General features: G+C 36.6%; 1 protein-coding gene across 1 annotated transcript in view; it reads right to left on the reverse strand.

Moving 5' to 3' along the window:
* Positions 1 to 15629, reverse strand: part of LOC131031075 (C2 and GRAM domain-containing protein At1g03370) — a 167297-nt gene that overhangs the window by 109241 nt on the left and 42427 nt on the right. Inside the window, exon 6 of the mRNA XM_057962102.2 lies at positions 2294 to 2565. Coding sequence (XP_057818085.2) covers positions 2294 to 2565 — 272 coding nt within the window. The remainder of the gene's footprint in view (positions 1 to 2293; positions 2566 to 15629) is intronic.

Genomic DNA, 15629 nt, shown 5'->3' on the forward strand with positions numbered 1-15629 from the left:
CTCTAGTCTTCTATTTGATCCTCCTTGATTTTGATGGTAGTCATAAGCTCTATGTCCTTCACCAAATCTGAAACATGTTCCTTTGAAACCTTCTCTTTTGGCTCCTCTTCCAAATCTTCCTCTTCATCTTTGGTATCCATCATTTTGGTCCCTAGGGCGGTATGTATTTTCACCCTTGTTATTGTGACTGGAGCTTGCATCCTCATTCTTCTTTTGTTCATCTTGTCAACCTCCATAAGATCTGCCACGAGTTCTTCCTCCATGACCTCTTCCTCTTTGCTTGCCCTCAAATCTTATATTCAACTTCTCTTCTACCTTCACTACAAATTGGTATGCATCTTCAATAGTGGTCAATCTAACCAACCTTAGTTATTCTTAGATATTGGGTTTCAATCCTTTGATATATCTAGCTACCTTTTCTTTATTAGCCTGTATGCGGCCAGCTCCGATGATAACCTTGTAAACTCTTTAGCATATTCTTTGACTATTCTACTTGACTGCCTCAAACTTTGCATCTTCTTCAAGAGCTCCAACTCATTACCCACTGGAATAAACTGCCTCTTCAATTTTTCCACTATTCTATCCCATTTGGTTACCTTTTCCTTTCCTTTTTGATTTCTCTCTAATTGCACCATTTGGTTACCTTTTCCTTTCCTTTTTGATTTCTCTCTAATTGCACCTCCTTCTACCAAATTCCAACATGACCCTTAAGCTTGGTCTTTGTAAATCTGACCCTCTCAAGATCTTCTATCTCTTCATATTCAAATTACTCTTCCATATCATTAATCCAATCTATTAGTTCTTTGAGATTGAAACTACCTGAATATTTGGAGATATCAATCTCGGGTCTCTTCCCAATTTTTGTTTGGCTTTTAACAATCTTCTTGTTCAAGTTCCTCTTCACTTTCTTAGATTCTGCATCAACTTAAGGTACAACATCTTTGTATTCACTCTCATCTCCTCTTCTAGGTTCAAACCCTCTTCTTAGTTCCTCTTGGATTGCATTAATCTGCCTTTGCAAAGCCCTAAATTCTTCCTTTGTCACTATATCTCCCAACACGGTCTTTTTGTGGAGGCTTCTTGTTTTTCTCCTCTTACACTATGTACGAAACTTCTTGTGCAAAGTTGCCAAAAATAAGCAATTTTGCTTTCACCTCGAACAAAAAAACCTCTAGATCCTAGTGCAAATTGTCTCAACCTTCGACAATCAATCCACACACAAGAACAACAACCAGCTCTGATACCTCTTGAAATGAGTTAGCTCAAACAAAACACAAAAATATAATAACACAGATTTCACACATGTAAATATTGATTCTTTATTGAAAATATGACTGATTACATAACAAAAATATGACATGCAACATGCAACAAATAGCAACACATCACAATGTAATTCCCCTTGCTTCTAGAGCCTTTTGCCTTTCTGTAGCTACCCCCTCCCCTGCAAAAACCGAACTGAATTCGACCCTTTTCCCCTTTTTTGACAAGGTAACATTTTTCCCTCCTTTTTCCATGCCTTGGGATATGCAGAAAAAATGCCCTATTGGGTTTTGGTGCTTCCAAGTGTATTTTGAAAATTATAATTTCCCTCCTAAAAGTAGTGCAACTTTTGGGAGTCAACTTTTGACCTAGGCACCCGATTGAGCCCTTTCTTTTAAAGGGAAGATTTCAGATTGTTCTCATCCGTGATATTCCCAGATCAAGAATTGATCGGAGATTCATCAAGGTCACATTCAATCATTAAAAGGTCCAAAATTCAAGTTGAATATTTTTTATAGGATTTTTGAACCTTGAAACATTAGTATCTCACTATCTGCAAATGATCTCTGGCTAATTTTTTTAACCCTAGGCTAATTTTACAAATTTAAAGCTCCGGGTAAATTTTCAGGTCTCCACATTCTCGAATGCAAAAAAATTGAACATAAAAACCCTGTAATTTTAGTCCTTTTAATACATCTTAGAGGAATGAGCTTCACGAGTATCAATCAAGATTCAAAACTATCAGAAATTAAAGTAAAACATGTTTTTGGGTGATGCAAGATTGCTCTTACACCTTTGGATGCTCCTACATCACAAATTTATCACGTAAGGAATACAAAAATTAGAAAGGGAACAATTTGAAGAGGAAGAAACAATTCTAGCTCCTGCAAAGGCATTAGGTGATAAATAATGAATAACAAAATGAAGCCAGCTGGAACCATTTTGTGATTCCATACCAAAATAATCCATAACACAATAATCATTAAACATAATTTATTCAACTGCAAGTAAAAGTTTTATAAAAGGAAACCTGTATGCTGGTCCAAAATGAACAAATGATTGGAATTGGAATTTACAACGGCCTCTAGAATCCAAACTCTTGGCATATTGGCAAGCATCTTTGCCTCGCCCCTTTTTTGTGAATACTAAAATTGATGGATTGAGCAGCAAGCCCACTGAACTAAGACCAGGTGATGTCTCTTGAACCTCATCGATATCATCCCATAAAATCAAAAACTTTGTTTTGTGTCCAAAGATATTTGAATAAAACCCTAGCATTCGTGGAGAGAGAAAAAGTCGACCCTGCAATTAAATCACTTTTCAATCCAATTAGATGTGTATTTTTATGCTCCAGTCTAAACACCACAAATATGAAAACCGTATGCATATTATAGGAGGCAATTTTAATTTTTATTCGTAGAAAAGAACTCAAGTTCATTCACAACACAAGTGTTAACTGTAAATGCTACATGGATGGCCTTTATGAGTTATAGGAAAACCAAATAAACTATTGACACATTTACTTACTAAAAGTAGTGGAAAATTCCTAGCTTCAGATGCTAATAGACTGCAAGCAACCTGAACTACCTTATTCAAGAACAAAGAAAGTATTCGAGCCTAGGAAAAAAAATTAGAAGTTTGATCTTAGCTATATTATTCATGAGAAGAAGAATTATCAAATAGTAAAGAATCTTATAGTAAATGTGAAAACTATTTGATATTGATTCTGATTTATAAACTTGGATCCATAAGTTTCAAAAACAACAAACACATATAATTAATAGAAATCAGAAACACATTTATTCAATGAGAAATGTGAAAAGAAACGAGAGCAGTTAAAGATATCAGCCAACTAATCCACAAACCACTTAGATCAATCAACTCATCTACGAACTGCCTCAAATTTTCATAAAAAGATAACTTTTCAATACTAAAACTGGAACTTAGGCATAGCCAACTCAACATTTTATTTTTTATTATTGGATTGTTGTATTTTTGCTACAGGTAAGTTTTTGCACATTGACGGCCAATGACAAACAGAAGAAATAAACACACCAGCTAACAGAAAAGAAAATGAACAAACTAAAGGTTCACAAATTTTGGAAACTAAATATTATTCATTTTGGTATGTAAAGACATGGTCATGGATGGGCCAATTGGGCTGAAGGACTAAACAAAGGCTCTTGATTTTACTTACTGGTTGGATGCTAAATAATTCTGAGATGGCAGGTAATCGTGTATGCGACAGTCAGCAGCCAATAAATAATTATAAAAGAGCCCTCTATTCCCGTGAAAACTTGAAATGGTTCCACCTACAAACAATGCTTAATAAATTAAGCCCTAAAATAATAATTTAGGAGTTCTAATACCCCAGAGTCCCACATACAATACTGAATCCTCATAAAGTGACCTACAAAAAACAATCAGACAAATACATTACAAACATTTTTTCCTGGATCTGACAGTGACCAATTGTATTGCTCTTCAAACAATTCAAGGTACATGAACTTTTGGAGAAACAAAATATAGGGCAGATATAGAAAATGTTAAAATGGAGCGTCAATATTGCACAATGATCAATACTTTAATGGAACCTGTAACCTTTGCAGCCTCCAAGTCCATAACATAACTAAAAATATGCATAGAAGGTTTGCTTGGTCAATGATTAGATGTCATTTTTGGGAAGCATTTTGGGATATGTTTGACATTCCTTTGAATAAATCAATAACACTATCCTCAGACGAATGAACAGACTAAAGTGGTTGAACTGTGAAGACATACTATCTAGTTATTGCTAATGTACTACGATCTCACCTTCACATTTGAGATAATATCTAAGTACATTGAGCATGCCTACAACATAACTATTCATAGTTCTATGGGGCTAGGCCTTCCCAAATATGTAATGCATTTTTCAGCTAGTGAATTCATTAAATATTTGGAATGGACTCTTTAATTATTCTTCTACATTTGTTTTCTATTTCCATGGTATGTTCAACACAGCTTTCATAAATGGATCCTTTTACTAATTGGTTCACAATATGTCCTCTATGCCACTCTTGGGCCCAAAGGATCAAAAAAAGGTTTCCTTTCTTTGCTTTAGTGCACTCTTAGTTTTTTATTCGACATCAATGATTGTATTTCTCCTAGACCTTATTGACTTTGCACTTTATTGTGAGGTCTCATCATTATCCACAATTATTTGTTTCGTCTTTCAAAAGACTTTACTAATCTATTCATAGGTATCCTAGAAATGAAAGGTCTTACAAAAATATACTACCAATTGAACCAGTCTCTAGTACCCCATCAAAAATCTTGATAAGCATACCAAGCCCTTGGATCCTCGCCAAGGGTAGCATTAAACTGATTCACCTAAAGATTTGAATCCATTTCTATCACCTCCATTGATGTGCAAATACAAGTTTCCAAATGCACCTTTGACTTACCTAGCCCTTGTAATGCAGCATGTTCTACTTCCGTTAGTGCAAATCTTTCTATTTGTTGTTTTTGGGCATCAATATTGCTCTTCATGGTTATGGGAGATATAACCCCCTTAGAATACGGATTTTGGCTTAGCCTAAAATCCTAAATCTAGAGGTGGGATTCCCTGGATTGAAATGTAGAGAGAGAAGCTTGTGTGTGAGCTTGAGAAAACTTTCAAAGTGTGGAAAGAGAAAGAGCAGAGAGAGGAAGAAGACTTCTTGTGTGGGAGACACAAGGAGACTAGAGATTTGAAGTATTGTAGGAAAGGAATAGACAACTGGTGGGAGTGTCATGGAAAATTGACCTATGGTGGATGGCAAAATGCGTTAGTGTTGTTCAGTTTTCAGAGTCGTAGCTAATTGCTAGGGATATTTGTTAGTAGTCGATACATCATTGACCAGGTAAACCTTCTACGCATATTTTTAGTTATGTTATGGACTAGGAGGCTGCAAAGGTTACAGGTTCCATTAAAGTATTGATCATTGTTCATTAAAGACGCTCCATTTCAACATTTTGTATATCTTCCCTATATTTGTTTCTCCAAAAGTTCACATAACTTGAATTGTTTGAAGAGCAATACAATTGGTAACCATCAAATCCACGAGAAAATGTTTGTAAAATATTTGTCTTATTGTTTTTTGTGGGTCACTTTATGAGGATATCTAAAAATATGCATAGAAGGTTTACTTGGCCACTTTATGAGTATATCTAAAAATTTGCGTAGAAGGATATCTAAAAATATGCTGCAACTCGGAGTGGCAATTATCAACATAGTCAGTGATGACACAATCAGGCAAAAACAATGCAAGCCACAAGAGGAACCACCAGGGAAACCACCACGTGAAGGGAATGAGGCCAATGATCCAATGTTGCTGACCGTGAGCATCGGGAGGAAGCCAGCCATCATCAAGATGGAAACTATGGGGAGGCAATTGACAAACAACATTGTTGACAAAGGCTCAGGAGTAAACATACCGCCAAAATATACTTGGAAAAGCCTCGTAAGACAAACACTTTGGTCATCGACCTTCTACTTGGTAGGTGTCGACAAGCATGGCATCAAACCATTGGTAATATTGATGGCACAACAAGCAATGATCGGGACACAACAATTTATTTTGGACTCTATAGTCATCCCATTACAGAAGAGGGTGTACGACGCACTCCTAGGGAGGGATTGGTTGATCACCGCCAAGGCAAGCCACAATTGGAAGTGCAGCACACTCTCAATCGAGAGTGAAGGGAGGAAGTACATCATCGACCTAAGGAATCAGGCGGTGAGTGAAGAACTGGCATCCTCCAACTCAAAGTTTGAGGATGGAGATCCAAATCCCAAAATGGATGAAGGAAAATAATGGAACCTAATGAGGAAGGTGTGCTTGAGCTAGAAGACTACTCTGAAGATGAAATGAGTTCCTTGAATGGATTATTCCACTGGCAAATGGAGGACTGCAAGGTATTTTCGTCAATGTGTAATTTTCTTGAAGCTACAACTCTTGGTGGAGAGCAACCGATGAAAGCATGTAAAGTTATTGACAATACATCCTAACAAAACGAAGATCAAAAATGGAAGAAAAAAGAAAAGGGGATCGAACAAAATGAAAAGATTGAAGGCAAAAAATTATTTTGGAGCAATAAAAGTGAAAAGAACAAAATTAAATATGGATTAAAAGGCACTTTATTAAAATATTGTATATGGTGAAGGTAGGAGAAATTAATGAGTCAAAATTAAAAATTATTCTAAAGTGTTGGGCTAAAAAAATAAAGACAAATGAAAAAATTAAAAAATAAGGAGTTGGTCAAACATTTTTCACCAGCATTATATAAACCACTGTTGGCAAAGGTCATTCTCATTCCAAGAAAACAAAATTGGCAGCCTACAATTCCTTGAGAAACCTCTTGCACAAGTTGGCAGAGTACAACTTGGTAGTGTACAGGCTGGCAGAGCACGGCTTGGTAGTGTACGAGCTAGCACAGTACGGCTTGGTAGTGTACAGCTTGACACAGTACGGCTTGGCAAAGTACAGTCTGATAGAGTACTATTTGGCAAGCTCTTGGCACAAGTAGTCACCATACAACAAGGTCCTCAACACATATGGGTCATTGTTTCCATACGACATCAAAATTCCCCTCACCACTTAGAGGTCACTAATACTGTATAATATTCGGGCCCTCTCCATTCTGTACAACAGAGCTATGCAGTATAACAATGCCAGGTATGCCCTTTGCACTTTGTCTATTCCGTAAAGAAGCATTCTGGAAGTCTAAAGTTAGCATTGGAAGTACTTTTGGTAGGTCTCTTGGACATCATTCACCTCATACGGCCAGCAGTAACTCCCTTTGTATGGCTTCTTCACTTGGCACAATGTCTTGGCATATTGGTATGACAATTCCTTGTGTTACGAGTATGACACTTTTTGGTATGGCCTCACAACCTCGGAATGTGTAATGTACCCAACTTAACCTTACAACGTTAGTACTTCTTCAATTTTGTGAAGTCTCTAAAAGAGACAAAATTGCAAAATGAATCGAAAGGTCATTAAAGGAAGTAGACAAAGAAGTGAATGATCTATTACAATCATATCTTTATAATCCAGACTCAAAACTATAAATTAACAAATTATCATACCAAGCTGATCGATAAGAATGATTAAGTCATTGTGAGAGGTAAAATGTATGATTGGATTGTGAGAGGTAAAATGTATGATTGGAGATCATCATGCTTAATACGGTTACATGAAGTTGACCATCGCTGCATATCGACCATACTTACAAAGAGTAATCAACACGACATGTTGTCAATGGACAATCGGCAAAGAGAAGGGTTGGATGATCAAAGATACCATAAGCATCACTGTGAAGAGCAAACCAGATCGAGAATCAATTGTCATCAGCAAAATCAAAGATATCCAATGCAGAACCATTACAATACAAATCGTTGATCAATGAAGAATAACAGCAATATCAACCAAAGACAAGGAGAATCCATATCACAATCAAGAAGGAAGAAGACTAAACAAACATATGTATAGTCACCAAGCAGAATTAATGGTGAAGATCATCATCGGTCATCAATATTTCAAAGATCAACCGGCTAAGGCATGAACTGATCATAATAGAAGATAATGATTGGACCGATATCTAAATAGCAGTAATAATCAATTATCATCCACAATCAATATCATAAGAAGAAATACGGCATGGAATAAACAGTGATCAATAAGAATAATAATGACTACCTATGTTAAACATAAACTAATGTCCTTGTGAAAAGACATGAAGACAATCCATTGTCAATGATTAGCAATAATGAATGGGTGTGTTGACTATTGTATACAAACACGAAATGGATTAATGCAGCGTTTTGAAGTATTATGGAGTGATGCGATTAAGAAGAGACATGAGTCATGTCCTTTACACGTGATTCCTCATCCCAAGTACAAGATATAAGAAGGCAGTTCTATTATTCAATTCAAGGTATCGAAAGTTGTTTTTAATTTTATTCTTGTATCCCAATGTGGATCTGCTCATTAAAAGCATCTTTTGGCTAAGTGTCAAAGCAGGTTGCATACATTTCAGGATTAAAATAAGATACAGCACCACCATTGCAAGCTAATACAATCATATTGGAAACAGCACCATTAATTATTGTTGCAAGCATATAATTTAAGATTAGGGATAGCAACATATCACAGTGAGTGATATCCTCATATACCTCTGCACATTCACAAAGACACATATAGAATAGCAGACCACCGTATCATTCTAAGAAATATTTGGAAGGTAATTTCATTAGTTTAAGGACCAGGATCAGACACAGCAAGCATATCAACAAGAACATTGCAAATTCATATCGGATATACCAGGAAAACAGAGATAATCATTCGGTTGCATTGCGCCTAGCGCATATACATATATATATTGATCAAGATCATTTTATGCCTTATTGCTAGATCCGTGATAGCATTGATATTGACTTCATATCATTATATTATAAGTGGGAGATCATTGTGTATCAAATCATTATTGCATTGATTATCTTTATTTACAAGTATTTACAAAGAAATTGAGGAAAGAAGTCTCTTGCAATTGATTCTTATGAGTTAAATGTTCCTACTTCATAAATAAAAACATAAGGGGACACTACAGTGGTATCAAAGAATAATCTTGCCATCTTGTGGGATAAACTACATAACCGCCACATACAACTTGGGTTAACTATTCAACCCCTCCAAATCAAAGATCAAACAAAAGTTGCAGGTCTGATCTCAGCCATTGCAGCAGGAACAAAGGAATCAGCAAAGACGTTATTATCAATGGTATGCTGTATCATTTCAATTCTATTTACATTTACAATATATGGGAGATTCTGTTGGGAACAGTATCACGTACCTGATTTAATCAGAATCACATTTAAGGTATGTCAAACCCATATACATTAAACTCGGCAAATACATTAGTTTAACAGTAGTTCTCAGGAGTGTTGCTTAGTATCATAAAGAATAAAGCATCTCAGAAATATTATGACTATTAGAACTTTATCAAAATCATTACTGCATACTTGATAGCATCATAATATTATCAGCACCTTAATATTTTAAGGATATGATAGAAGTTATGTTTAGTAGTAGTTCATCTTGTAGGGTGAGGTGTGAAATGTAATGAAGGGGTGACGAGGGGCTCATAAGTAGGCCGTTCTAGAATGACCAAAGTGGCATCTAGAACCTTGAGGGCCCTTACACGGAGAAGTCAAGGAACCCAGTTACATTCTCTACCTAGCCCCACAAGACATGGTTATTTTGGGAGAAATAGATTTGAGGGGTAAGCAAACTGCCAAGTGAAACAAGAAGGTTGTAGAAGACAACTTCTCTTGGGCTTGGTGTAGAAATGGTTCCAAGAAAACCCTTCCTATCTCTTTCCCCCACTCTTATGTGTTGTAATTTTAGCTAATAATGAGAGTTGTATCTAACCCTACCAAGTAAGTTGGATAAGGCCTGCAGTGGAATGAACCTATGTTACATCATACAAAGGCACTTCTTGTGGATTAGTTGCTCCGAGAGATGGATCGGATCCTAGATGGATGTCCCCATCTCCTGTGAGCCAAGTGAACTATGTCTATTTGTGTATGCTTTGTGTCTTCATGCATTCATGTGTATATTTTGTGTTTTCAAGTGTATGCTCTGTGTTTGGCTCTATATTTTTTTTATGAATGAATCAAAAGGATATAATTTATTATGTTTTGAAATTCATAGACATGAGTCATGCTATTGTGCAAACATGGGTCAATCCAAAATACGATAAGAGAAAACTTGTTATAAAATCATGAAATGTATATGCAATTCATATCATCATTCGTATGAAGAATACCCCATAATGAATATATTGAGTCAACTGCCATAATAGTGATATACGGAAGTACAAGAAGGGAGAAGGGTGATGAGGTCCTCCTCTAGGTACACCACCTCATGGTAGTTGACCGATGGTCCCATGAGGCCAAAGGGGTGTAGACAGAGTCCACCGCTCTTGGACTTAGAGGAAAAGGACGTTCAGGACACCCTATTTTATCTTTCTAAACTCTATCATGATTGATTATTGAAGGAATTCCAACTGCAAGAGAAGGATAAGGATGGAAGTGATGAAGGAGAATGGTCATAGGATACCTCCCTATGTAGACCACCTTATGGTAGTTTGACCAATGGTCTTGTTGTGCCTTGCACACACTCCCCATCGTCAATAGGGTCCCCCTTTGTTGCCTGCCTCTTCGAGGTCTCGTAGGAGTTTTAGTTTAGTTTGTAGAGTTAGGTGCAATATAAAATTGATCTGGTCAAAGTATGCCATGGGATTTGGGAGAAGCCTCTGCGTTTGGTCTCACAATGCCAAGTTGGATCCTAGAAGAAGATGAAGCTTTTTAAAGGGGGAAATTCGAAATAGAGTTGCACCATTATCTCTCAAAGACAATTTTCCTTCAAAGGAAAAATGGCAAAGTAAATAGAAAAGGGACAATTTAAAGTCTACGTTCGCATCTTGTCCAAAAGATACCGAGTTTGAGTCCATCCCTAGTCTCACATTTTACCTCTAATGGCCGAATTTCTCCCTTAGTCGCCAAAATAAGTGAAAAGGTAAAAAGAAAAGTGGAGGGGCAAAAATTTGCAAGAAGACGTTTAAAGTCAAATTCGCACAATTTCGCTCACCAAGCCGAGTTTCACCCTTTTCTTGAATCGGCTAGGTATATAAGAAGGAAAGAGGGAATCAAGTTTTCCCGGTTTCCCGTACAAAGCCAAAAATTTTCCTTAGAGACCAAGTAATGGAGTAAAGAGGAAATACAGAAGGGCATGATAAAGTGCTAATTCACTTTTTGCAATTTGCCTCATAACACCAAGTTTTCTCCCAGAAAAAAAAAAATTTAAGCGAGGTGAAAGTAATAAGTAAAAAATTTCAAGGAGACGTTTTTCAAGTCAAATTCACATTCTCCCTTGCAAACCCGAGTTTGGCCCCTTAGAAAGGCGAAAGTAAAATAAAAGGGCGTTTTTTAAAAAAAAGAGGTCTCACTCGCAATTTGGCTAGCAAAACCGAGTTTTCTTCAGCGAAAGGCGACGGTAAAAAGTGAAACAAAGAGAGCCCCCCTAGTCATAAGTTCGCATTCTCTCTTGCAAAGCCGACTTTTTCCCTGGAAACAAAGAAAAAGGTATTAAAAAAAAGAAGGGTGTCGTTCATAAAAATTGCGCAACTCACATTCTTCCTCAAAAACCCGAGTTGTTCCTGTTATCACTTGGACCTGCACCCCTGTTTGCTAAGCTATCAACTCAGCAGGCCTGTGACACATGGGAACCCTCCTAGGCCTGTGGGTTGCCTAAAAAATGGAGTGAACCTCCAGAGTAAGCTGGTTCTTTTCAGATTCTGCACCTAACTAACAATTTCTTCAGGGAAAAGAGTAAGGAGGAGAAAATGTAAAACTAAAACTTGAATCTAAGGTGATTGCACCAGATGGTATTCTCTTTGGAATCTATCTAAGCAAAAGACACACAGTACAACAATGATAATAAACCCTTTTTTACACTGACCAACAACTCATAACCCTTGCATCAATGCTTCATAAACAGGCTCGATAATCACAGTCCTAAGAGGGAAAAAATCCTTTTTTCACAACCTAAGACTATTAATCATTAAAACACAGCTTATGACCTGCAAGTAGTATATGTATTTCTGCATAAGGCATCAAAAGGAGATGTAAATTTTAAGGGGGGCAAAAGCCAACCACCAAAGAACTGACTAACCCTGAAGATGCAGTAACAAAGAAAGATGAGAAGTAGAGCAGCAAACCAAGCTATTATCCTTGCCAAACAGGTATCACCAAGCTTTATAAATCCTGAAAATGTGTTACAAAGACATCCATTCTTGCAGAGAGAACCAAAAAATTACAGTCTGCTCCAAGATGAATGAATCAGAACCCTTACAAAAATAAAGGTTCCCAGTATATATGCCTTTTTCCAAAGTTATCAAGAAGACTCCACCTCCTCATTTTAGGTCGAGCAAACTCAAAAACCCTACTTTTTGGGCCTCAAAAATATCTCAAAAGGGATAAACCTGAGCCAAAAGGCTAAGTCATCCATTCTGCAACCATAAAACCTCATAAATGCAACATAAATGACCCTGAAATGCCCCTGACAGGCCTGCAAGCCCTCATAAATGCAAAAATATCCCTCCTACTGCCCAAACAAAATATCTAATAAAGTGATTTTTTTTAAAAAGATTTATTATTCTCTGGTCAGACATTTGTTTGACTTTATTTTCATTTATATTTAAAAGCTTTAATAATATAAAAGTAATAGAATTGTTTTAATTAAAGTGACAAAAATAAATAAATCACTTTAATAACACAATTTTATTATTTTTATTTATTAAATAATAAGATGTAATAAAAGATATATTTAATAAAAGTGTTTGATTAACACTTTAATAAATAAAATTCTTTATTATATTTTATTATTTTTTAAATATAAAACAAAATAAAATCAAACCTATGTTTGATCAAAAAATAATAAATTTTTTAATAAAAAGAAAAACTTTAAAAAACATTTGTTTACAAGTCTTAGAGGGCGCATTTCTTGAGTTTTGAAAGTTAACTTGCTAGGAAAATTGCAAGGGGGACAAAGTGATAAAAAAATCACTTAGGAAGCCAAAGATTTTACAAAATTTTTAAAGTGATTAAAATCACTTGGAGGCATATGCGAACCTCAACATGGCCTCCATGCATATTGCGTGGCATAAGCAGGGAATAGAAATGATTTTTTAATGAAGACATTTTTAGGGAAACATAACCCTAAAATCTTCATTCGCCTCTTCACTTTTGCTCTCGATAATTCTAGAAACGGCTCTGCATCCTTCTGGGCGCCGCTTAGGGTTCGAAGGAAAAAAAATCACACATTCTTCAGTCTGGGCGCATTTTTGAGCGCTGGGCCTCTGTTTCTCCTACGGTCGGCTCTTCTCTCTTCGTATTTGCTGGTTTCGGGCTCATTTTGTGGAGCCGCTGTGAAAATTGTTGCGTTTCTGAGCATTTGTTGGATGTTCGAAGTGACTCCTTGCTTGCTGGGCGCGATCCCTTCACTTTGCATCCATCATTTTGCACAGGTCCGCCATTCTTCACCGATTCTGGGAGGAAAAAATGCTTTTTTAAAGTATGCATGGCTTTTCTCTCTGTGTCTTTCTGAAATCTTTCATGTATTCGAACCTGCTCGGCATTTGCTTGCATTTTTTGTAAAAATTGACTTATGTGATCTGTTGCATTTTCTGTAAACTTTTAACTCAGCACTGCAAAATTATCTTTCCCCTTTCTAATAATTATGAGAAAAATACTTCGAATACTGTGTTTTCCATTTTTCTGAGCACTGTATTGAAGCTTTCGATGAGAACTCTTTGTCTTGAACGGGTAATAGCAACATATAAATGTTTCACTTCACTGCACAAAAGATTATGCTTGATATTGTCAAACTTGGGATATTGATTTTGCTCACAGCTGTTGAAACCTTTCTGATTCATGAAGTCATATACTACCCGCCACTTCATGCCCAATGGAGAGCCACTGAAAAAATTATATAGCAACACATCCTGAAATTCAAGTCCTTTGCATTCAAGTATAGTCAACACAAGAGACTGCTTCCCCACTTGCTCAAGGACCTGGACTTTCTGATTATCATCTCGTACTAATATTGCTTGTTCAGCACCAAACTCATACTTTGCACTTCCTATGCTTCCTCCATTACCAAAAATAGTGGTAATAATATTTTCCTCTTCCCTAGTATCCAGAACTGTTGGAGCTTCTCCATATATTAGACTGGTTTCTGGGTTCAATTTATCTACAGCAAAAGGAAAGAAATGATACAGCACCTCCATGACACTTTGGGTGATTCATAACTAATGACTGCAATCAAAGTGCTATGATGGTATGCTGCTACTGTGAATGTCTTATGATCTTTGAAATCACCTTTCTGCTGCTCTATATGTGCTCTTCTTGGCTCTTATTGGTGTCTTGAATAAGGTTCACTAACATTGTTATTTTCCCTTGAGGGACCTGTGACTGCTCTTTTACTAACTTTCCCATAGTGTACTTGGACTGTATTCATCTTTAAAGGTCACTGAGACTTTGTGTACCAAAACTATGCTTGCTAGACACAGTATGAAGACTGTGACATACATCATTTGTCCTTAAAGCTTTTCTTCTCTGTCAAACACCATGGCTGCTCATACTCACAAATAGCCCTTTACTGTGATATACATCATTGTGACTATATTCTATGTCACAAGGTCTTCTTTGTGTCTTCATGATCTTAATGCTACAATTTGATCTCATTCATTGTCATCTATGTGTGTAGTTGCCCTATGATTGTGTCAAACCCTTTGGGTGCAAGACTGTTATGAACATATGACTGTCTTTCTCTCTTTATATTCTTCCTCTCCATTCATGCCACAAATGTCTTATTTGAAATCCTTTGAGACTGTCTCAAGCCTTTATAACTGTATTTACCCTCTTCATAGATGCTCTGTCTACACTAGCCCATGCAGCCCTTGATTTCTGCCTTTGTTTTGCAACTAGTGTTGATATCTCTGTATCTCTGTCTATCAATGTACAGTGGCTCGTGCATAACTTCAATGCCTAAACTTCATATTCAAACTTTTTATTTCTCACTGATTGCAAGAAAGTGTCGCCTTCCGTACCTTTCTTATGGGATGAGATTGTCTAGCACACTGATCTTTGAAGTCTGAACTGTCTATATTACGATCATAATGATCCTTATGACACAAATTCAGTGATTCCTTTCTTCCTTTCTGTGGCTTGTTTTCCGGAGTTTTACCACCCTTGCAATGAATTTCTTGAGGTTTGGAATGTCTCCTGAGAGTAGGATTTGACCACTGCCTTCTACGATTAGACTGCTGAAATTTCTACTCCACATCTTCATAATTATTTTCAAGGTGATCATTGTTCTCAGGTGACTGAGAGCCATCCAGAGAATGTAAGGTACTATCACTCCTATGCTGCTGTAGCTTATATGGATGCATACCTACAGGATTGGAAGTGTAAGTTTTATCAATTTCATATAGCATATCTTCACCAGGATCATCTAGAGAGTGTAGGGTAGCTTCATCCTCATTCTGGTGTGGCCCAGGTGACTGATCTCTTATAAATCTGACTTTATCTTCAAACAATCGCTGCCATTGTTTTGCAACTAGTACCACAATCTGAATATTTTCTGACAGTAACTCCACCCTCTGTTTTGACAAAATCATCGGTATAGAATACCCCTGCTCTATTCTCATTTTTTGAAGAGACAGTTCTAAAATGACCTGGTCTATTGGGCATAGGAAAAGTACTATCTGCACTATTATCG

Source organism: Cryptomeria japonica, chromosome 5 (genome assembly GCF_030272615.1).
Source record: "Cryptomeria japonica chromosome 5, Sugi_1.0, whole genome shotgun sequence".
Lineage (NCBI taxonomy): Eukaryota > Viridiplantae > Streptophyta > Pinopsida > Cupressales > Cupressaceae > Cryptomeria > Cryptomeria japonica.